The sequence below is a fragment of the Dermacentor albipictus genome, chromosome 1 (genome assembly GCF_038994185.2).
Source record: "Dermacentor albipictus isolate Rhodes 1998 colony chromosome 1, USDA_Dalb.pri_finalv2, whole genome shotgun sequence".
Lineage (NCBI taxonomy): Eukaryota > Metazoa > Arthropoda > Arachnida > Ixodida > Ixodidae > Dermacentor > Dermacentor albipictus.
The window spans coordinates 97,974,505-97,998,071 of record NC_091821.1 but is presented as its reverse complement, the minus strand read 5'-3'; the positions used below and the strand labels follow the sequence as shown (position 1 = coordinate 97,998,071).

General features: G+C 50.5%; 1 protein-coding gene across 1 annotated transcript in view; it reads left to right on the top strand.

The window, feature by feature from the left end:
• The first annotated feature begins 1,040 nt into the window (after positions 1-1,040).
• The window catches only part of LOC135917540 (uncharacterized), a 680,547-nt gene continuing 658,020 nt past the window's right edge, over positions 1,041-23,567 (top strand). Inside the window, exons 1-3 of the mRNA XM_070535420.1 lie at positions 1,041-1,074; positions 1,797-2,088; positions 15,300-15,377. Of these exons, the coding sequence (XP_070391521.1) occupies positions 1,041-1,074; positions 1,797-2,088; positions 15,300-15,377 (404 nt within the window). The remainder of the gene's footprint in view (positions 1,075-1,796; positions 2,089-15,299; positions 15,378-23,567) is intronic.

The following is a 23,567-nucleotide window of genomic DNA, read 5'->3' as shown; positions in this document are numbered from 1 at the left end:
TAGGGTGACCACTTTCCTACTCGCGAAATGCGGGACACGCTGGATGGGGAGGGGGTATTGACACAGTACGATGAGAAATTAACTACGATAACTTATTTGTTAACTCCTGGCGAGAAATTTTCTTTTGCAATATTTTGTCATCTCTGAAACAGGGAAATAGAGTAACTGATAAAAGTTGAAGTTCAAATACATATGTGTGTAAACAAAACTATTTTATACATCACTGTAATATGCTCCATCATGAAGCAAAGTTATTGATATCAGCATAAAAATTCGGCAACTCAAAAAATAGTCACTCACAAAACAGCTGTGGCTTTATTTCCACACGTTACTGATTAAGGGCTTGGAAAGTACTCGACGCCGCTTGTTTTACTTTCTTGAAATAATATTTCTAGTCAGATCGAACCACTGATCGCACGAACTGGTAGAACTCCTGGCAGGTTTGCGCACAGTTTGCCTTTACCAATATTTCGGCCTTGATCAGGTCCACGCTGCATCGGCTTCGTTCACTGCTCCAAGCTACCGTCATGAGCGAGCAATGCCTCTCCGCGGAAGCATTAGTCACTGGAACGCTCAGCACAATTGACAGAGTTATATTTGGAAAAGCATCACTTTTGAGCAAGCTGCTCCACTTACCTAAACATTCTTCTGATTTCGCTGCAACTAGCTGCCTGATAATAAGCTGGCTGCAAACAGCACAATTCATCGTACAGCTCGTCCATGTTGATGGCCGATGCCAACTGAACGCTGCAACAACTTTCGCAAGGTCACTGAATGTTCACGCTGCAAGTCCAAGCACTGAAGTTGCTTCGTTAAAGACACGACGGCAGCGCTCGTGTTCAACCGGGGGCCCACATCGCGGGGAACGGCTGGACGGCGCGAGTACAGCTGGCGCCAGAAGCATTCGTCGCCGCCGTAAACGCCCGGCTGGCTTTCTTTTTCGGAATCTTGGAGTGCTTGCAGCTAACACATCCTCAAACAGGGTGGGCAGATGCAGCTGAACTCAAGGCGCTGCCGGACAATAATAGTAAAGTTGTTAAATGGGGGAGATTTTTGAAGATTTTCGTGTCTCTCGTAGGACGCGAGACAACAGCTCTCAATGCGGGACTGTAGCGCGATTCGCGGGACGGGTGGTCACCCTACGCCAGACAGTAAAAGTTAATTCGAAGCCCCAAGAGACTACGCGGCGTCTCCCATAGCCAGTTTGTGTATTCGGATCGTAAAACCCCAGTATTCACCGCCCCTCGCCCCCGCTCATTTTTTGTACGTGTGAAAATGTATTCACCTCTATATTTTATCAGCAGCATGCTATCACTAAAACAGCTACTGCATGCTATAGCTAAACCCTGTTACGAGCGTTTGAGGTGAAGGCTGGCGGCGAAATGCAAGAACGCCCGTGTACCATGCATTGGGTACACGTTAAAGTACCACAGGTGGTAAACATTCTTTCGGTTCCCACTATACGGCGTGCCTTATAATCATCTCGGGTTTGGCGCGTAAAACCCCAGAATTCAATTAATTTTGGCATGCGCGCTAAAGCATAGCCAACAGCCGTATTCATTCGATATTATTAGAGGGGAAACAAATAATTCCGCTTAGCACGCTGATCGCCGTCGTGACGTTTCTGCCATTGGAGAAGCGATGCCACTAAAGAAAGAAAACAAAAAAAGAGAAACCGCGCAACTCTTCTTGAAGCCTTCGCCCTTTGCTTCCCTCCCCTTACTACTCAAGGAATACTTCCGGAGTCGTCGTCGTCGACTGGAAGTGACAACTTTGACAAGCGTGTTCCGCGCCAGTCGAGCATGGGGCGCCTGTCAGTGCGGTGCCGAAGAACGATTTCCTGCACCGGCCGGCTTCGAATCCCGCAGCGCGCTACGCGCCGCCGCGGTTCCTCGATCCCGCAGCTTGGGCGCCTCGCGAACACATCGCGGCCCCGCGCTGCTCGTTACTTTTTTCCTCCCCCTTTGGCTCCTCTTGTCTTCTGCCACGTCATTGGCGGCTGCGGCGCGGCTGCGACAGCCGGCGCGGCGATATCGGATCTGACATTCAGCCGACAGCCACTTTAACAGCCCGACAACTCCTTCCGAGGTAAGGGTTTCGATCTCGTCGCCTGCTTTCTGCCCCTCCGCCACCTTCCTCATTTTCCTCCGCTTTTTCGGGTTTTTTTTTCATCACTTATTTGGAAAATGCGAGTGCATAAAGTATTACACAGCCCCCCCAGCCGCTGGCTGTATGTATATATAGGCAGGCAGCTCGAGCTTCGTCTCCGCTGCTTCTGAGACAATTGGGTGTGGAAGCTGCACTTAGCACTGGGCGAAAGCTGCGGCATCAAGAGCGAAGAACAAAAGACGTCCTTCACGGAAGTGCATGGATGGAAACAGGCGTTAAGCCCCAACCAGACGTACGCGCTGATGCGCGGCCGCACGCGCAACACCGTGTCTGAACGCGTACGGCGTCAGGCGCGGAGGCTGCGTCGCATCTCGACGCGCGGCGGCGTGAATACCTTGAACTACTAGGATTTTAGCGCCCGCGCCAGAAGCCGCCGCTCGCGTCACCCGCCCGCCTGAAACGGTTCGGACAAATTTTGTAGACGCGTAGGGTACAGCTTAAGTAGAACATTCGCACCACAATTTAAGTGAAGCGTTACGTATTAATGGAGCTACAAGCGATTAGAAGTTACCCTCCTCCCCAGCCATGCTTTTCCTCCTCAACTCGTTCGCCGAGCGAGCGGGGCTAAGCTCCGCCTTCACTGGTCCTGCGTCACGATGCGACGTCACATCGTCCACTTCCGGTGGTTTTGGAGCCCGCCCCCGCCCGCGCGAAACCTCTCCGCTAGCCCCTTGGCTGTCGACCCCAAGCGAGAGCTATCGAAGCAGCGTGCGTTGCGAGCATTCTGTCGTAGCGCCGAACGTGTCTGGTATTCCGTTAACCACAGGCAAGCTGGTCATTTCGGCAAATGACTGGAGGCATAAACTGAAGCTGATGCAGGAACTTTGGCGTAGACGTACGTGAGCGGCCTGATCGGTCTGCACGGTCCAGACGCTTGTTGGCGCAGCGCTTAACCAGCCAAACAAAGCGCTAATATTGCTCTAACCAAGTGTAAAACATTTTAAACATTTATAAAAACAACGTGTTGATGATTACACTCCTGCTAAAAATACGCACCAGCAGCAAAGAAGAATACGCTTCGTTGCTGCTACTGTGTATGGTTGAGCTCTATGCCACCAGGTGGCTGCACCGTGCAGACCATTCACATTTGCCCTTCTGCTCATCTCGGCTCATCCCGTTACGGCACAGTCAAGCAGCCAAACCCTGTCCCCTTGCGCTTACGTTTGCCCTAATACGGGACTCGCGAAATGCTATTGCGTTAGTAATCTTCCGGTGTAAAGTGACGGCCACAAACGCGCAAATCCTGGCGCCGTTCGCATAGCGGCAGTCCGATGCGCAGCAGCCAGTTCGCTCGTACGCTGCCTGGCAGAGGGACACGATGTCGCAGCTTGACATATTGCCAGTCGCTACGTTTGCAGTCCACAAGGCAACAAAGTCGAATCATAGTGCTCGCGAAAAGACTGAGACCAACTCTGACCGCGGAGCTCTCGTCAAAATGGAGTACGTTGTAACACAAGCAGACGACACTTGCTGTGTGCCGGAAGTGCTTAAGTGTACTGAAAAATTGTTCTTGTGCATTCTCTTTATGCTACTTTCTTTTTATAAAAACAAATTAACTATCATTCCAACTATTACGAAGATCATTTGTTTACCATAAAGTTGGAAAAATTATCGATCACACGCCCTGGTCAGCCAATCGGATAGCTCGCCCCACTGACGTCATATGGGTGATTTCGGTCATATGGGTAGGGGCGGCTTAAAATTCCGCCGAGCAGTGCGCTGCGATTGGCAGTGATGTGCATTTTTAAAACCTTATAATAAATTACACGCTTTACGCAGAGCACTTAGATGTGTCAATTAATGATCAGAAGGACCTACTCTAACGACTCAGTACGTTTGTAGAAAATCGTCAAAAGCGTTTCAGGGTCCCTTTAACGTGACTTCCGGAACGATTCTTCGCGCGGCGCGCAGACAAGCCCGGGCAAGCTGCGTGCGTTGTGATCGGAGTTCCGCGCGGGTTTTGCTATTTTATGATGGCAGCCGCTGAAGTTTTGAGCCGTACGGGTGCATTATTAACGAAATGTTCATCGCCGAAGTTCGGGACCTGACAGCGTGCAGCACGCGTAAGGCACAGCGCATGCGAATGACGCTATCCCGACGCTGCAGCAGGTTTCACTGAGTTCACAATACTCGGTATTAGGTGCAGTTGCGCTGACTAAAGCACTAGGAGTCCTGCAATATCTTTTTGTAATGTAAAAAAAAATTTAAGGTAGAATTTATTGTGTTTTATTGCGATATTTAACACATTGTTTAACGTGATCGTTAAGCGAAGGCTGGGCTACCTTGAACGCAGGTACTATGAGCGTCAAATGAAAGTTGAACAGCGGAGCGCGTGGCCCAAGCATAAGTGAAGGTATAGTGTGCGCCGTCCAGTCATCACTATTGACAGGCGCGCACATCCGGTTTGGCCGCACTGCGCGATCCCCCTCTGGTGAGATAATTTCGCTTCTGTTCTGGTGTTTACATTTGAAAGGGAGAAAATAAAAAAAAAATAGAAATGAAGCTAAAATGTTGCAGTTTACGGCGAGTCTTGTCGCACAGATCGCCGAAACCACACGTGCTATCGGCGCGAACAAGCGGTGCGCGTGGTGCAGTTTACACCGTCATCGCGGGCGAATCGAACTGGTTGAGCCTGAACAAGGCTCAACCAGACGTACGCGTTCCAATGCGCCCGCACGCGCCGCACCACGCCTGGGCGCGTACGACGTCAGGCGCGGAGGCTGTTTCGCGTGTCGGCGCGCGGCGGCGTGGAGACCTACAACCGCTAGGATTTTTGCGCCCATGCCGGAAGCTGCCACTCGCGTCAGTAGCATGACGCACCTCACATGACCACGGCAAGCCAACGCCACTTCCGGAACGACTCTTCGAGCGACGTTCAGGCAAGCCCGGGCCAGAACACCGTGAATTCAAAGGGCGCCGCCATATTGATGAGCGCCGGTCGCGCCATCTATCCCAAGCGCCGCGAAGTAGCAGGCCTGGGCTGCCACGGCGGGAGATGCGACCCGGCGCGAAAGCGAAACTTGGGCTTTTTAGCTGGGCGGAAGGCGTGTTTCGCGTTTTTTCTAACCTGTAATTTTCGCTGTCTGGATTCAATCAAACTTCAAGACCTCATGCAAGTCCGCAATGGCCACACTGAGTGCTGTGCAGACTGCAGAAGCGAATACATCGGGTAGGTACGCTATTACGTTTGTACAAACCGCGCGCTATATGCTAGAACACGTGTGAGCTTTTTGGCACGTAACCTGTGAAGGAATTTACAGCACTGTGTTGGTGCCATATATTATTAAAGCACGCAGAACACTGTCATCTGCACTTTCAGTTTGGTCTTGTTTGTCATGGTCTCTACTGGGTTGGCCGCGTTTGGCAACCAACTGGCGAGGTCGTTTGACTGCCTGGTTAGCAGACGCCTGCCCTTCACCACCTGCCCATTGAAAACAAAATATATGTTATAGTAAGAAGGGCTGTAGTTCTTTCCCATGCCATCACTGTTGCGAAGATATAAAGTCCTCTCAAAATGAAATAGAAAATACACCAGGCCAATTGTATCCTGCAACCACTTAAGAGTACAACATTCAGGACAAAAGCCTACAGCACTCGAACAAACAGCATATGATGCTAAACCTGCACTCATTGGAAAAAGAGGTACTACAGTAGTTATAATGTTCAACTACATGTGCATTCAAAGCCCGTATAACAGGGCGAGCATGACAGATGCAGGTGTTGTACAGTTGCACAAACCATGACAGGGCACGTAAAATTACCATCCCTACTTAAAGCTGCATCATCAGGACCCCTTTGGTACAAGACAACAACCGCACCTGCATTCCAAGAAATTAGCCCCACCAACTGCAGCTACCTGGTACCAGACCTGTTTCGCTTGTGCGAGGCCATCGGATTGTTGGCGCTCCCTTAGAAAACAGAAAAAAAAACTAGTGAGAACGACCAAAATTTTGTTACAAAATACAAGAATGATTAAGCACCTTATTTTCCTCGCCATATGAACGGAAATATTTTGCGCTTTGCCCCGCATAACAGCCCGCACGCAGTTTAGAGCTCAGGAGGCTCAAATGAATTCGTTACGAATGACACCTGCAACACCAGCTCGTAAAGGTAGGTGCGCTGCAAGTACACCTTCGGCGACGAGTAGTCGTCGTTTACGTTTTTGTGGACGCATGCTACGTGACGAGCAGACTTCGGTTTACTTTCACTAGCAATAACGCTCACCAGCAAGGCCTACAACTTATCGTTCACGCTTAATGGTCATTCCATGCACCAGCTGCAAGTATCGCTAACCGCAAACTCAACTGTTCCGCTTAACCGTCGGGAGCTCTGCCTCTATGAAAACACGAAAAGGCTTGCCTTTTTGTTATAGCCAAAACGAAGCACCGGCGCGTGATTCTGCTCTGTAGGCTTGTTGCCCAGAAAGTGCTCGGAGCAAACCTGCGTGTTACATGTATTACGTTCGTAGGGCGCAAAGTTGAACGTGGCACCAAAATATACACAGATCGAATACTCACTCGTGCATTTTCACTGGGTTGGTAGTTCTTCCTATTCACTGCAGCTATCCACCGGTGGCGCAGCTTGGCATTCTTCGTTGCGGATGGAAATCGGCGCAGGCTGAAAACACCGCACCGGCACGATTCCCTACGTGTGTTGTGCTCTTCGCAAACAGCGCTAAGCGACCTGCTCCTTTTCCGCTGGTTGTTTTGGCATCCAAACACGACGCAATGATGCCCAGATGACTTCTTCTACTTTGGATCCGTGTGAACGGGCACATTTCCGCACTTTGGAGCCCTAGAGCTGGCGCTTGCAATGTCTACTGGTCACCGGCGAACACACTTTGGCAGCCCAGTACAAAATGGCGCCTGTCGACCGGGCAACCCGGGTGCGAGAGTATGCGTTCGGTTAGTCTGGGTGCGAGACTAGCGTGTTCTGGTCTATAGCATAGAGTTATACTAACTCTATGCACCATAGCCCGGGCAAGCTGCTAGGGTGGCTAGACTCACGGAGGAAGGAAACTAAGGAGAGGCCCTGACGTCACTCTTTGTGAAGCAAAAGTGAAGCCGGAAGTTGGCGTTGCTCATGGCGATGCTCCGCCTTTTGTGCCACCCTCCTCTCTTGTTTACATCTTTCGCGAAACCACGCCGCGCTGCGCGTGGTATCGCGCGCGGAGCGCTCGCGCTCGCGCAACATCCGGCAGAGCACGGTACAGGTAACACAGCGCAACAAGACACGGTGACTAACGCAAACCCGCGTTACCTACCGAAGCCTACGAAACCTACCAGAGCAACACGTGTGAGCGCCGCTCAAAACCATAACAACGCCGCCATTGTGGCCCAAAAGGCGTGGCCATACAGCAAAAAAATAAAATAAAAAAGCATCAAAAAAAATTAGAACATACTACGTCATTTCCGCCACACTTTTCTCCTAGCGCGCGGAGGGGGTAGGGCCTCTCCTTAGTTTCCTTCCTCCGTGGCTAGACTAAAGCTGCTTCAGTACCTGGTGATGCTATGCCGATGCTCCTGCAGGTTTCGCCGGGCTCACAATACTCATATTAGGTCGCAGTTCACCTGAATGACCCACAAGGAGTGGTAAAATATGTTTCTGAAATATAAAAACAAATTTTAAGCTAAAATTATTGTGTTTTCTTGCAATATGTAACACATTGCTTAACATGGCCGTTAAGCGAAGGCTAGACTGCCTTGAACATGGCAAGCTGGCAAGAACATGGCAAGACGCGCGGCTACCGCGGCAACTCGTGCATCGTTTGGGTGCGCGCCCTCTTCCTCCGTCGGGCGCGACGCGACGTCGAGTCAGCGCGGCGTGTGCGGACGCATTGGAACGCGTACGTCTGGTTGAGTTTTTAACGTGACTCCCGGCACGATCCTTCGCGCGGCGTGCAGCCAAGCCTGGACAAGCTGCGTGCGTTGTAATCGGAGTTCCACGCGGGTTTTGGTATTTTTATGATGGCAGCCGCTGAAGTCTTCAGCCGTAACGGGTGCATACAGAGCACGCGAGTGATGCTATGCCGACGCTGCTGCAGGTTTCACCGAGTTCACAATACTGACAGTTGAGCTGGCTCAGCTACTAGGAGTCCTGCAATATCATTTTTAAAATATAAAACAAATTTTAAGTCAAAACTTATAGCACATTGCTTAATGTGACCGTTAAGCGTAGGCTGGGCTGCCTTGAATCGCCGCGGTGAAACGCGCAGCGACGAACGCGCGGCAACTCCTGCATCGTTTGGGCGCGTACCCTCTTCCGCCGGGCGCGACGCGACGTCAAGTGAGCGCGGCGCGTGCGGACCCGTTCCAACGCGTATGTCTGGTTGGGGCTGTACGCGTCCGCACGCGCCGTGCTCAATCGATGTCGCGACGCGCCCGGCGGAGGAAGGGGGCGCGTACCCAAACGATGCACGAGTTGCCGCGCGTTGCCGCACGTTTCGTCGCCGCGCGACAAAAAGTTCTGAGGCTCAAATACACACATTTTAGCTTTCGCTAGCTACCCGCGCTGAGATCAGTCCCCACCGAAGCTTAAGTCTAGCGTATCCGCCGAGCCCGTCTGCACGCGATCGGCGCGTGTAGGCTCAGGAATCAAGAAGTCCAACAAGGATAAGTCACTCTATATTTCAGCTTTCGTGTCGGTGTTCTTAAATAAACCATTTTTTCATGTCTACAGTGCCAGCACAAGAAGCGATGAGCGCCAATGTGACACGTCATAAACACAGGTATATGTGCTGTTGCCGAAGGCCCCCAGCACTAGCCTGCTCTTCTCTGACGAAGATATATGACTAGACAGACGTGTCGACTGAAATGCAACACAGAACTAAGGAAACGTTGCATATCCCTCGCGGGAAGAACAAGAAACGGTTATCGAAATCGGCAGTAACAGCCCATACAGCGTCCCAGGTCGCTGGTTCATTTTAGTACTTTTTTCGAAGTTAAAATACCAATCGCAAACGAAAAATCAATGTTGTGGCACTTCCGAGCACGCTACCGAATACGGACAGCAAATTTTTATGTGTGGTACAGACGGAAGTTTTATTTGCTGGGCGAAAGCGCATTTACCATGTCTGTGCGAGACGTATCTCTCTGCGAAACTAAAGCTGCTTCTCGATCTTGAGATGTCAAATTGTTCTGCTTTATCTGTTGGCGTGGCGTAATGGCAAAAGTACCGGGCTTGAGATCTCTAGGTCCGATGTTCGATTCCTGTGCAGAGCATTTTTATTTACGTTTTTTTCTGTTTTTTTATTGCACTAAAACGCTCTCTGTTGCTGTCTGTATTCAAAAACATATATACAGTGTTCAGGCACCGCGTATTTAACGCGTTAGAGCTATTCTTCGCACCACTAGCCAGCGCCTCCCAGTACGCCACGCCTGCCCAGCATCCAGCGCGTGGCACTGGGTCCATAATCCGGCGCTGCACTGGACACTGGGTACTGGATACTGGGTTTTGCAATAGGGATTGCAGGACTCCTAGTGGTTCAGTCAGCTCAACTGCGACTTAGTACCCAGTATTGCGAACCCGGTGAAACCTGCAGAAGCGTCGGCATAGCATCACTCGCGTGGTCTGTATGCACCCGTTACGGCTGAAGACTTCAGCGGCTGCCATAATAAAATACCAAAACCCGCGCGGCACTCCGATCACAACGCACGCAGCTTGCCCGGGCTTGACTGCACACTGCGCGAAGAATCGTTCCGGAAGTCACGTTAGTTCGCCGTGGTCACGTGAGGTGTGTCTGGTGGGTGACGCGAGCGGCAGTTTCCGGCGCGGGCGCAAAAATCTTAAGGCTCAACCAGACGTACGCGTTCCAATGCGTCCGCACACGCCGCACTGACTCGACGTCGCGTCGCGCCCGACGGAGGAAGAGGGCGCGCACCCAAACGATGCACGAGTTGCCGCGCGTAGCCGCGCGTCTCGCGGCGGCGGCGCAGTGTTGCTAGCTTGCCATGTTCAAGGCAGTCTAGCCTTCGCTTAACGACCATGTTAAGCATGTGTGTTACATATTGCAAGAAAGCACAATAAAAGCGGGGAAGGCGAAGCTAACTTCACCACAAACTTCACGACGCGCGCGTGGAGCCGGAGAGATTGCTCAAACACATCACGCTAGGCATCTCGGAGACGACGAGCGCGCCACCTGTCTCTGTCATGACAAAATGCCGCACCGCCATACGCGGCGCAGCCCAGCCGAAGCTGACACCTCCCATTCTAGCCACCCTACCCTGGCTTGCCTGAACGTCGCGCGAAGAGTCGTTCCGGAAGTGACGTTGGCTTGCCGTGGTCATGTGAGGTGCGTCATGCTACTGACGCGAGCGGCAGCTTCCGGCGCGGGCGCGAAAAACCTAGCGGTTGTAGGTCTCCACGCCGCCACGCGCCTACACGCGAAACAGCCTCCGCGCCTGACGCCGTACGCGCCCAGGCGTGGTGCGGCGCGTGCGGGCGCATTGGAACGCGTACGTCTGGTTGAGCCTTTAGCAGTGCAAGGTCTCCACGCCGCCGCGCGTCGACATGCGATGCAGCCTACACGCCTGACACAGTACGCGCTCAGACGCGGTGCGGCGCGCGCGGCCGCGTACCAGCGCGTACATCTGGTTGGGGCTTAAAGCCCTAACCAGACGTACGTGTTGGGACGCGTCCGCACGCGCTGCGCTCACTCGACGTCGCGACGCGCCCGGCGTAGGAAGAGGGCGCGCACCCACACGATGCACGTGTTGCCGCGCGTTTCGTCGCGGCGGCGAAGGGTGGATACGTTTCAAGGCAGCCAGCCCTTCGCTTAATGGTCGCGTTAAGCAATGTGTTAAAGATGGCACTAAAACACAATAAGCTTTAACTTAAAATTTGTGTCTGTATATTAAAGAAGGATCGATGTTGCAGGACTCCCAGTGGTTCAGTCAGCTCAACTGCGACTTAATAACCAGTATTGCGAACCCAGTGGAACTTGCAGAAGCGTCGGCATAGCATCACTCGCGTGCTCTGTACCTCACGCGTGCTGCACGCCGGGTCATGTCCCGAACTTCGGCGATGAACATTTCATTAATGCACCCGTTACGGCTGAAGACTTCAGCGGCTGCCATCATAAAATACCAAAACCCGCGTGGAACTCCGATTACAACGCACGCAGCTTGCCCAGGCTTGGCTGCACGCCGCGCGAAGGATCGTTCCGGAAGTCACGTTAGCGTGCCGTGATCACGTGAGGCGCGACGGGTGGGTGACGCGAGCGGCGGCTTCCGGCGCGGGCGCAGAAAACCCACCGGTGCAAGGTCTCCACGCCGCCGCGCGTCGACATGCGATGCACCCTCCGCGCCTGACGCCGTACGCGCTCAGACGCGGTGCGACGTGTGCCGCCGCGTTCCAGCGCGTACGTCTGGTTGGGGCTGCGTCCGTTCCTGCGGCGAGCACAGCGAAGGATCAAAGAGCGAACGCAAAGCGCAGTGGGGGATGAAAGATGTGAGGAGGAAGGTATGGCGAAAGCGTGAGACGAAAAGCGTAGTGCGGCGACGATGGCTACGAGATGACTCCAGAGTAGCGCGCGTCGTCTGGGAGATTTGTCTGGTCTGCGGCGGCTGCTGTGAATCGCCACCCACGCGCTGCCTCTCGCGATCTCCATATTAGCGAGGCAGTCGCGCCACACTTCGCTTTGTTCGCAACGTGACGCGCGAGACAGATTATCCTCGCCGGCCAATATATCGCGACATGAAAACACTTATAGAGCCGCGCTCAAAATTTTGTTTTGTATACTCCTTCTTGCTGCTCAGACGAGTATATAGAAATGAAAAATCTTTTACGGTGTTCGTCCCTTTTTGATAATATGCGCCTGATAACGCTCGTTGCCATTCGTGACTATGGAATGTGCCTACAACGCGATAATTAATTCGCTAACATCATTCCCTTTAAAAGAGTATTTCTGAAGGAGTCCCATATAGTCCATATAGTGCGTGCCGACGACAGCAGCGTGTTTCTGCAGTGACTTGTATAAACGCCATGAGGCGCACAAAATTCTGAGTACAAGAGCGTTTCTGCTTTCCGTCCCTATTCTAATGTGGTCTCATCAGCAGGAAATCGAGCCGGCGACCTCGTGCAGCGTGCAGCGGCCGCATAATGCGAGATAGATAGATAGATAGATAGATAGATAGATAGATAGATAGATAGATAGATAGATAGATAGATAGATAGATAGATAGATAGATAGATAGATAGATAGATAGATAGATAGATAGATAGATAGATAGCCTTTTGTATCAGAGTGGTATCACTTGACCTAAAGAGATATTTGCGTGACCAACATTTCCGTCACGCCTAGACAGATAAACCACCTTTGTCCCAGCCTCATCATGACTACATTTTGCATATTAACTTCCTCGTATCTGATTTTAACACGGGGCCCATGCTTCCGCAATATCGGTGCTTACCTCGATCGTTTATATGGAAATGAATTAAGGGCCATGACTTAGTATGTTTATACTATACGTATGTCTACAGCCCTTGGATCGGCTAAAAGTAGCGAAAGGCTTTGATGTCGCCGCCGTGCTATGCGATTGGACGATAACTTCAGCGCGTCTCCTGGTTCGGTCCAAGAGCAGCGAGCAGACGACGCGCGCCTGGCGCGCATCGTACGCCGTTCTCAAACGGAGCGCCCGCATAGATTTCACTTGATTCACCCGTGTCCTGCACCGCCCCCGCGCCATTGCGGAGTGCCGTTGGTGGCCGCTCGGCCAACACGTTGTCGATGCGGCGAGGGATCAGACCGGAATGCAAGAAGAAAACCAGGCTATTTTCTGCTTGATGACCCAAAGGGAAAGCAGCGAAAGGCTATGATGCGACGTCGATTAACAGACGGCCGCATAATGCAACGCGTCGCGTCGGGCGCGCGCATTTCGAATTTTTTTCACTTGGACCAAACCAGGAGGCGCTGCAGGCAGTTGGCGATACTTTTAGAAGATCAGGCTTTTTACGTATGTCCGAGTTGCAGCACCTTCTCTGACTCACCTCTGGTAACAGCGGCATGTGACCTTTTCGCCACTTTCCGCAAATTGGTTGTTTAACTCGTTGCAGTGGTGCTGTAACTCTTGGTTATGATATTGCCTTTACCTCCGGTCTGTGTTGACGCACACCTTTTTTTTTATTGATATGATGTAAGGAGATGTTGACGCACAATTTAAGGCGCCGGATACTCCATAGCTCTTGAATGGTTCTATCTTACAACATGCAAGATTCAAGATTCCGTATGAAATAACGTTTTCACACAAGAACCAGAACTTGTCACGCAACATTTTCACAGTAGCACTACAACGTAAGAAACACATGGTACATACAATATACAAGTTAAATGTCTCCGCAGTTCTGTAGAAAAAAGTCTCAAAAATACAAATGATAATGTCGCCTAATATTGCAGTTTCTAGTCAGCGGGTGGTACATTCCTCGTGAAAATGCATTATCACGTATAGTCACATCAGAACAGTCAACATAACATAATCCACAAACACATACATATGTATGGCGGCATTGAAATGAAAGGAACAATAAAAGCGCTAATAACGGCCAGCAATGCCGCTGTCTTCGAGAGAAGTCTTTAGTGCTTTTAAAGCGCTCTTCTGCAAAGACGTTGTTGGTCAAGGACCCAAAATTTTCTTTAGATTGAAAGGTATGCGGTCTAATGTAATTAGGGTTGATTTAAATCGGCGCCTTGGTGTGTCGTGATGCATGTGGGCAATCTAGAAGGAAGTGATGCATATCTTCGTCTACAAATCCACAATCACGTTCGGGGGTTTCCACACGGCCAATTCTGTGTAAGAAATGTTTGGTGTAGGCAGTGCCTAGCCTCAATCGATGAATAAGGGTTTTCATATGTTTGTCTAATGACAATGAGAATTTGAATTCAATAAACGGATCAACATAATACAAATCCGAGCTCCTAGAATTCTGGTCAAACCACGTATTTCTACACATTGGGAAAGATGTCCTTATAATGCAGCCTAATTCATTCTTTGATATTAAGAGCTGAACCACATCATTTTTGAGGTGTGCGTGTCGTGTTGCTTTATCGGCTGCTGTGTTGCCAGGAATGTTACAATGCCCTGGTATCCCCTGGAATGCTATTTCATGGTTCGCTTGGCTTGCTTTTGTGAGGTCTTTAAGTGTTTCGTATATTATACTATCACTGATTGTTTTTCCTTTTGTGCTGCAGAGTGATGTTAGAGCCGCCTGTGAATCGCTGAAAATTACGCATTTTTGTGCATCTCTTACTGACAATATAAATTTTATCGCACATAGGATTGCGAATAGTTCAGCTATTGTGGACGAAGTCGTACGAGATGACTTAAATGATTCTTGTTTGTTGAAGCGCGGTATAATGAATGCTGAAGTTGAAGAAGTTGCTGTACTGGCGCCATCTGTATAGACGTGTCTATATCCTGAATACCGCATATTTATCTGGTGAATTGCTAGTTGAGCAGCTTGAATGAACATGTCTCTTTTTCTGATTATCCCGTCTACTGACAATTCGATTTCTGGAAGTGTAAGCAGCCATGGAGTATATTCGACGTCTCAGTTCCAAAATTCATTTCTTGGCAATATATATGAAGATTTTCTCGAACTTCTTTATGAACATAAGTTCTATTTCGTTTCATTATGTCTAGAGCCAATGGGTGGCTTTTATGCTGTGTTTGAAGACGGAAATAATGTCGACATGTTTCTGTAGTTCTCATAACTGGAAATGGTGATTGGCGAGCCTCAGCTATTACAAGACAGCTAGAAGTCGCTCGTGGAACTCCTAGACATTGGCGTAGTCCTCTAGCTAAAAGTATTTGAAGTCGCTCTTCTGACGTGTGGGAAAGTCCGTGTAAGATGGGCACACCTCCTTACACCTTTAAGCGCGCAAAATGTAATTCGCTGCTCAACGAGGCTGCGGCTGTTTATATAGTGGTGAGCTTCTATACAAGAAAATATTTGTTTCTCAGACTCTGGCATCTTGTTTTACTTGCATTGGATATGAACCTTAAATCTGTGTAAATGTCATTCACGTAGGAGTGATAAAAAGAAAAGGACACAGAGGACTGAGGTGGTTATATTTTAGTGAATGTATTTCTTAATAGTCCCTGCAACCTGTAACCCTCTGAATAATCCTTCTGCAGGAAGAGAAAGAGGGGGAGAAAGTTCGATGACATCCGGAGAGGCTATGACCTTGTGACAGGCCTCGCATGCTACTCCAGGTGAGATTCAGATGCAGTGGTCTATATTGAGGGTGTCTGGTCCTTGGGCTGCCAACAGATTTTTATATCTCAATTTATATGAAATAGTGGTTCACTTTCCTGATCTAAGCTCATGATCAGAAGTAAACTTTCTCGAAAATTTTTAATTCCTTCGTTCATTATACGCACAGGTGAGAATTGACGCGTGCATTATGGTGTCTGTGTCAATTTCAGGGTGAGTGACTAAACTTCGAAGAAATTCAGCTTTTTTTCCCCGGAACCCGTGGTCCGCACAGCTTTTCTCACAGGTGCTTGCATCACAAGAGTGATAATTTTCAACTTTAGGTAACGGTATAACTTCTCTATAACTATAGCATATATACTCTACTCCTGTGCAGGTTATGTGCGGGCGGCAGCAGCATTTCGATGGGGGCGAAATGCAAAAACGCCCGTACGTGTCCTGTGCATTGAGGGCATGTTAAGGATCCCCTGGTGGCCAAAATTAATCCGGAGTCCCCCACTACGGCGTGCCTCATAATCAAATCGTGGTTTTGGCATGTAAAACCCCAGAATTCAGGCTACGTGCCAGTTTTCGTCGTTGCCATTGTCATTATCGCACCATGCATGCACAAACGACCACCTTTAGCTTATTTTATATTTAGAAGGTGCGCAGTTGATCCGGCCTATACTTGGGTGGCGTTACGTTATTCGTCGATACCGAAAAGCTTTATTTACCGTGCAAGTGTAATCTGACCTTAGCATATTTTTTTTTTTAGTATTGAAGGAATTATTCGATCTTTAATTCAATAGTCGAACAAAGCATTTCACTGCTAAAATATTTCTTCATTCTTTTCTTGTAAGCACGACTTCTTAGCTGGAGCGTTAAAAGCGTCGCAAGTACTAAGCTTATAGTGTTTCAGCAAACACTTTCAAAAATCTTTAAATGTTGCCTGTGGAACGAATTTCCAGGATTACACCTGTTTCGAGATATAAATTCCCGAAATTTGCGGAGAAATGCATTGGCTTTCCAGTTAATTTGTGAACAAACGTCGTTTCATGCAGTGAAGCACACAAGTAACTGGAACGCCAGTGCATTTCTCTGCAAAGTTCGGGAATTTATATCTCAAAACGGGTGTCGTCCTGAAAATTCGTTCCAAGTGGATCTGCCTTGCGAAGTCCACTGCTAGAATTTGTAAATTTCAATGTGGGTCATAAGATAATTAGCTTAGATGTTGATTAGTGAATTCTTGTTAATTAGTCGATTTTGTATTTCAATTTTTTTGTGCAACTGATGTCCGCCGCTTCGAGTAGACCGGCTCATAAAGTAGAATTGAGCTATCTGCCACAGGCAACCTTTAAAAAAAGTTGAAAGTGTTCGCTGAAACACCCTGTATAACGACGCGTCCGATCGTTGGTTGAGCCCATTGCTAATCGGTACCGGTGAGCGTAGGCGTGTCTCGTTAATCTCACCTGCACCCAGATTCCGTGTTTCTTTTTTGCCCCTACTTCTGTACGTCGGAAGGGGCTTTCTTCAAACTATTGAAGTGTAATGAACAGCGTTCCTAATATTGCTGAATGAAACGAGGAAATAGGGTGAAAAAGGATTAGCGCAGGCCTAAATGACAAAGTGAGAGAAAGAATAGGACTATACGTTTTCGGAACATAATCCGTAATGAGATAATAAGCGCACAGCGGTGCCGCCTTCCCGGCCCTCGCTCTTAACCGAGCCCAGGTACCCTTTCCGGTAGCTGAGCTCGTGGCGGGCTCTTCTCTTTAAAGCGCACGCGCCATTTCCGCACGGCTGTTTCTTTAGCCAGCTAAAAAAGAAAATTACGAAAAAAGGGAAAGCACCGACCGTGCCAATTTGAACGGGTGAGGAAAGAAAGTCGTTATTTTTGCCCAGGCGAGCGTGAAATACGCGCCAGGTATAAACGACCACGCTCTGCACCACGCGTAGGCGCGCGCGATGAAGTGTATTACAGGGCGTGCACACTGCTTTTTGAGCGCTTTCTTTCTTAATTCTTTCTGTTGTTGCCCTCCCGCTCACTTCTTCAGCACGGCTTTGCTCGTTTACGTAAATACCTTCTCCGCGCATTTCCGCCGAGCGAGCACCTGGGGCACATTGCAGAACAAGAAGGTTTAGTCATAATCTTTCGAGATCGGGCGCGAATTATACACACCGCGGACACGTGTGCTCGAGGCTGAACGAGGTGTAGAACGTGACTCCCTTCGGCGAGAACGACACCGCGAGCGGGCACGCGGGTTGAAAGACCGTTTACCGGCGCCCTTTGACGCGCGCATTTATTTAATGCGCTCGTTACCGGGGAGAACGACGCGTGGACATATCGGGTGCTCTTTCTTAACAATACCGGGTTGAACCTTGGTCTACGTGCACGCCTGGTATGCACGGTGAGCGCGTGACTGCTTGCAAATGCGAATGTTAGCGCGGCGTTTATTCCTGACAATACACGGGATTATTGAGCCGCCAGAGACATGAATATGATGTGCGTAATCCGTGCACACGCACAGACGACGTGCAATCGCATCGCAAATAAAAAATGTAGCGCGGAAAGAGCTACCACGATCTTTTGTGGCTCTTTCCACGCTTAACTGTGCCTCGCTGCGTTGACCAGACAGATGATGCCCTTCCATTCTCGCAGTAGTTTCCTACTGCACGGTCGGGGATACTTGTTGCTCTTTCTTAGCTTGTTGCACTGGCTGCGCATGAGTGACATTTTCGTAGCTGCTGGCTTGCCATGTCAAAATTTTCAAGAAAGCGCCGGTAAGTTTGCCATATTCCATGGTTGTTATTTTTTAAATGATGAGACCGTGGTACATTAGGGCACCGAGGGGTCAGCAATCACAATCATCAAACGCAAACTACAGCGACAAAGGAATGTAGTAAAAAAGAAAACAAACAAAAGAAAAACAAGTGCAAGAAAAGGAGTAAGGTAATAGAGCGGAAGAATAAAGAATCACTCAACCCGGGCGTAGCCTGCTGCACAATGAGCATAGTCAGAGCGCGCTGCATCAGCGACTAGCGAACGTCCAGTCGCAGCGTGCGTTACCAAAACTTTCTATGTCGCTACAGTCACGGACCTAAGAAAAAAAAACGAAAAGAAGAATACAGCGCAGAATAAAGCGCATGGAAAATTGTGCAAGTTCACATAAACGTACACAAAGTCAGATACTCGGACCTCATATGGATCCTCTTTCAAAAAACTTGAGAACACCTAAGCACTTATCAGTTGTGAATTTCGGAGCCATTAATGTCCAATTGAACGCCGTTGAGCAGTCCTTCGAGTTTCGCACTGCAAATAATGTTTCCGAGTTTTGCTGCGGTGTTTGATATCAAGTTTTGCTATTAAATTGGTGCAGATGATTATTATTCTTTTGCAGTTTCTGCGATAGCGTATCAGCTGTTGACCGGAATATTTTGGACGACATTGCTGAGAAATCAAGGACGCTGCATAGCACCGACTTCCTTCCTGCGCCTCGAGAGACCGAGGAAGCAGCAGCGGCCACTAAGGGCGGCAGGCGTGCGCGGAAGCGAAGCCCGATGGGGGTGAGAGAGAGAGAGGGAGATACGGACCGCGCGCCGGCTTCCGAGAGCGAGACGGTGGCACCCGCAGGCACGCCCCACGCGACTGCCTCGCCCACCGTCTTGTCCCGCGATGTCACATCGCCGTATCTGCTCCGTCGAGGCGCGCTGGTGACGAGGCGTCGTTAGGCGTCGTGGCTATGCCCTCTGTTATGAACTCCAACCGGTGCCACCAGTGTTACGACTTCCAACCGGTGCCACCAGTGTTACGAACTTGCACCGCTGCACCACGATTACGGCTTTGTGGTCCCGTAGCGCTCTTCACCCGTTTCGTGACAGAGCGTTGGTAGCGAAGACTCCGAGCCTGGCGTCGATGAGAATAACAAAAGGGACTTTATACATTATATACAGGTTATCATACAGGACATAAACGGATCGGCACTGGGGCCGAGAGCTCACACAAACGCGACTGTTCTCGCACGACGGCGTCCGGCGAAAACGCGTGACACATCTCACCCCAGTCGGGAGCGACCCTCTCTCCAGGTGGGGTCGGCGGATCCTGTTTTCGAGCGGCGTGTCGCTGCTTTTATAATCCCCGAGGCCCATTGTCACTCAACCGGCCCAATACAAAGTCAGCACACGACGGTCGTCCGAGGGGTCCAACCAGCGACCGCGCTGGCCACCCGGTTCAAAGTTCGCGCGCGCGGTGACCTCCAGGCAAGGGAGGTGCGGCGCCGGGCCGTCTGGCACACGCGGACACGTCTAAACACGCTGCTCGCCGAGGCTTCTCCTGCACGACGGCGCAGCCTCTTGTCTTGTGAAGGGAGAATTATGGCGCTCGCAGGATAGATTCCGCATCTTGCAGATTCGGAATCCGGGCTTGTGGTAATGGCACAACAGCATCCCCGCCCTCAGATAAGGCGCCGGGAAGACGAGCTGCCTCCACGTGGCTCGGATGCCAGGCGCGCACGTTCGTCAGGCTCGTCCAAGTTCACGTCCAGTGTCGGGACGCCAGGTAACATCACGTGCCCAGGTCCGACTCGCCAGGACAGGAGCTCTGCTCACCACGTCGTCGCCAAGGCACCTTGACCAGCTCCGCTCGGGTCGTTCCTAAGACCTTGCTTCTCGCCACTGGTCCCGCTTGGTCGTTCTGCAGCTTGCAAAACCGACCGGCAAAAGGCAACACCCAACACGAACAAGTGCCCTCTGTCTCCCGTCAAACACCAGACAAGGCCATAATTCAAATCAACCTAACTAAATTGTTTTCCCTTTTTTTTTTCTCCCGCTGCAACAAGAGGCAGGTGTACGATCTAGCACACAAGGCTCAAACAACCAGTTTTCAAATTAACAACACAACAAAATAGAAACAATTATTAATCAGCAATAATAATTACAAATAGAATGGTCCCCTTGAAATCGCTTTGGACCGAAAACATACTTCTGAGGAAGCAAATGAGGTCATTCATTTTTCCCGGCGATATTTTCGCGGAATCTGAAGCTGCTTATATTTGCGACCCTGCTTATCCGTGTAGCGGCGGTACAATAAGCCAGGTTCCTTGCCAAATGAAACCCCCTTTTTTTCCACTCCCCGTTTGACGCTCTTCCTCAGATCGGCTAATGAACAATCTTCCTGTTGCTCGCGAATCAGACTTTTTCTTTCAACTGCAGCCTGCTCCTGCCGGCTGGCGGAAACCGGAGCGAGTGCGGAGCCCGCGTCGCCTAATTGCGGCGTCGAGTCTATATCGCGGCTAGCACTGCACGCGTCACTCCCACTCACTTCCAGGACCCGCTCGTCTAGGCCAGCCTCCGAGCTCTGCCTCTCCCGTGACTGCTCGCCACTCAAGTTACCGTGATCGGTCCGTGTGCCGCACCGCTGTTCGCTCACCGACGCTAAGTCAAGTTCCCTCGACAGCGGGCGCGCTTTGGATCGCGTGGGGGCCATGTACGCCACGTCGGCAAAGAATGATTTGCCGTGATCCCTTAGCAACTGCTCCGAGCTATTTGAGAAGAGGTAGGAAAACTGCTCCGGGAGGGCGGCTGACACAGCGGCTTCGGTGTTAAGTTTCCCAAATTCTCCTTCAATGCTAACCGTTGCGATCGGTAAACAGACACTCTCCTTCTCGGCCACTTGCCGTATCCTAACGCACTCTCCCGTAAAATCACTCGAGGAGACGAAAGACGGGTGAACAACGTCCATAGTTGCTGCAGAGTCCCGCAGTGCTCGGCACTTCTTGCCGTTTACCTTAATTTCCTGCACATAGGGCTCCAATAGACGTATGTTTCTGTGAGTTTCCTGTATCGTTGCAAAAGCAATTCTCTCTGGGCAGCTTGCAGCGATGTGCCCTTGCTTTTTGCAATTGTAGCAGGTTAACGGTTTCCGTTTTTCAAAAGAACGCGTCATTTCGTTTCGCTGTTTCGGACCATCGTCATCATTCTGAGATGCCTTCTGTCCATCCCTTACAGTTTCTTTGGGAAGGGACTCGTCTTCCCGAAACTCGCGACGCGTGATTTCCTTCCGTTCGTCGGGCTTCCCGTAAAACCCATCTCTTCTATCTGCTTTTTCTACGCGCACTGCCTTGCTGTGCAAGCTGCGGCGGGTGTAATACTCTTCCGCTAACTCTGCTGCCTTGTTTAGCTTAACCTCCTTTAGCCTATCTTGCAGCCAGAGCCGGACATCCTCATCAATGCAACGGTAGAACTGCTCCAACGCGATGCATTCGACAATTTTGTCGCGGTCGTCGTAAACCTCTTCGCCCTTCAGCCATTCCACCAAGTCGGCTTTTAGACGAAACGCGAAGTCAACATTCGACTCCTTACCCTTTTTTGCATACCGGAACCTCTGCCGGAAAGCTTCGGGCGACAATTTGTACTTCCGCAGTAGCGCTTCCTTCACATCACTGTAGCTCTCAAACGCCTCTTTCGATAAGCAAGTGATTACGTCTGATGCCTCCCCAGGAAGCAAGGCTAACAGATTCTGTGCCCAAAGGGATCGCTCAATGCTATTCCGTTCACACACGTGCTCAAATTTCACGAGGTATTTGGCCATATCCTCTCCGACGACAAAGGGTGGAAGTTGATCGCGTATTCTTGGAACATTAGAAGTGAGACTAGGCGCTGGCGAGCTATTTCGGGTCTCCAACTCTTTCATTTTAAGCTCGTGCTCACGAATCTCTCTCCTTTCCTCCTTTTCCTCCTCGCGACGTTGCTGTTCTCTCCTTTCCTCCTCGCGACGTTGCTGTTCTCTCCTTTCCTCCTTTTCCTCTTCGCGACGTTCCTGTTCTCTCCTTTCCTCCTTTTCACGTCGTTCATTTTCCTTCCTTTCCTGCTCGCAACGTTCCTTCTCCTCCCTTTCCCGACGTTCATTGATATCCGCCCAGGCCTCAGCGGCCTCCTCAGCCGTTACGTCCCCGGTCCTCATGACCTCAAGGATCGCATTCTTTCTTTTGGTTGAGCCCAACTCAATGCCCAACTCCTCACAAATTTCGAGAAGTTCCTTCACCTTGTACTTCTCCATCGTTCACACTGTCCTCCTGCTGTTTACCCTTTTTGAATATACCTGCCGTACGCTACTATAACACTACTAGTAAGACATATGCAAGTATTTCACACACTGCCCCGTTTTACCCCCTCAGCATCCCCTGGTTTTCAAAACACTCTTACTAGGCTTGAAACACACAAGGTTATCACAATGCAACACCAAATCCTTCCCTAAGCTACTATAACCTGTGTCAGAGAAAGTCTGGTGTTTGAGGTAAACTTCAGGCACTCACCGCGCCGAGGTAGCTGATGCCGGTCAATCCCGTAGCTGCCATCCAGTGTTATGAACTCCAACCGGTGCCACCAGTGTTACGACTTCCAACCGGTGCCACCAGTGTTACGAACTTGCACCGCTGCACCACGATTACGGCTTTGTGGTCCCGTAGCGCTCTTCACCCGTTTCGTGACAGAGCGTTGGTAGCGAAGACTCCGAGCCTGGCGTCGATGAGAATAACAAAAGGGACTTTATACATTATATACAGGTTATCATACAGGACATAAACGGATCGGCACTGGGGCCGAGAGCTCACACAAACGCGACTGTTCTCGCACGACGGCGTCCGGCGAAAACGCGTGACACATCTCACCCCAGTCGGGAGCGACCCTCTCTCCAGGTGGGGTCGGCGGATCCTGTTTTCGAGCGGCGTGTCGCTGCTTTTATAATCCCCGAGGCCCATTGTCACTCAACCGGCCCAATACAAAGTCAGCACACGACGGTCGTCCGAGGGGTCCAACCAGCGACCGCGCTGGCCACCCGGTTCAAAGTTCGCGCGCGCGGTGACCTCCAGGCAAGGGAGGTGCGGCGCCGGGCCGTCTGGCACACGCGGACACGTCTAAACACGCTGCTCGCCGAGGCTTCTCCTGCACGACGGCGCAGCCTCTTGTCTTGTGAAGGGAGAATTATGGCGCTCGCAGGATAGATTCCGCATCTTGCAGATTCGGAATCCGGGCTTGTGGTAATGGCACAACACCTCTCCCCTCGCGTAACATCTGGCGCGCTATTGCAGCAGCAGGTGTACACCGTTTCGCCCGCTCTGCTCCGTCGAAGCGCGCACGTGATGTGGCGTCACATCCAATGAGAATTTAGGTGCCATTTCGCTGCTACAGATGCCGGCTTTTTCGCTCAATGGACC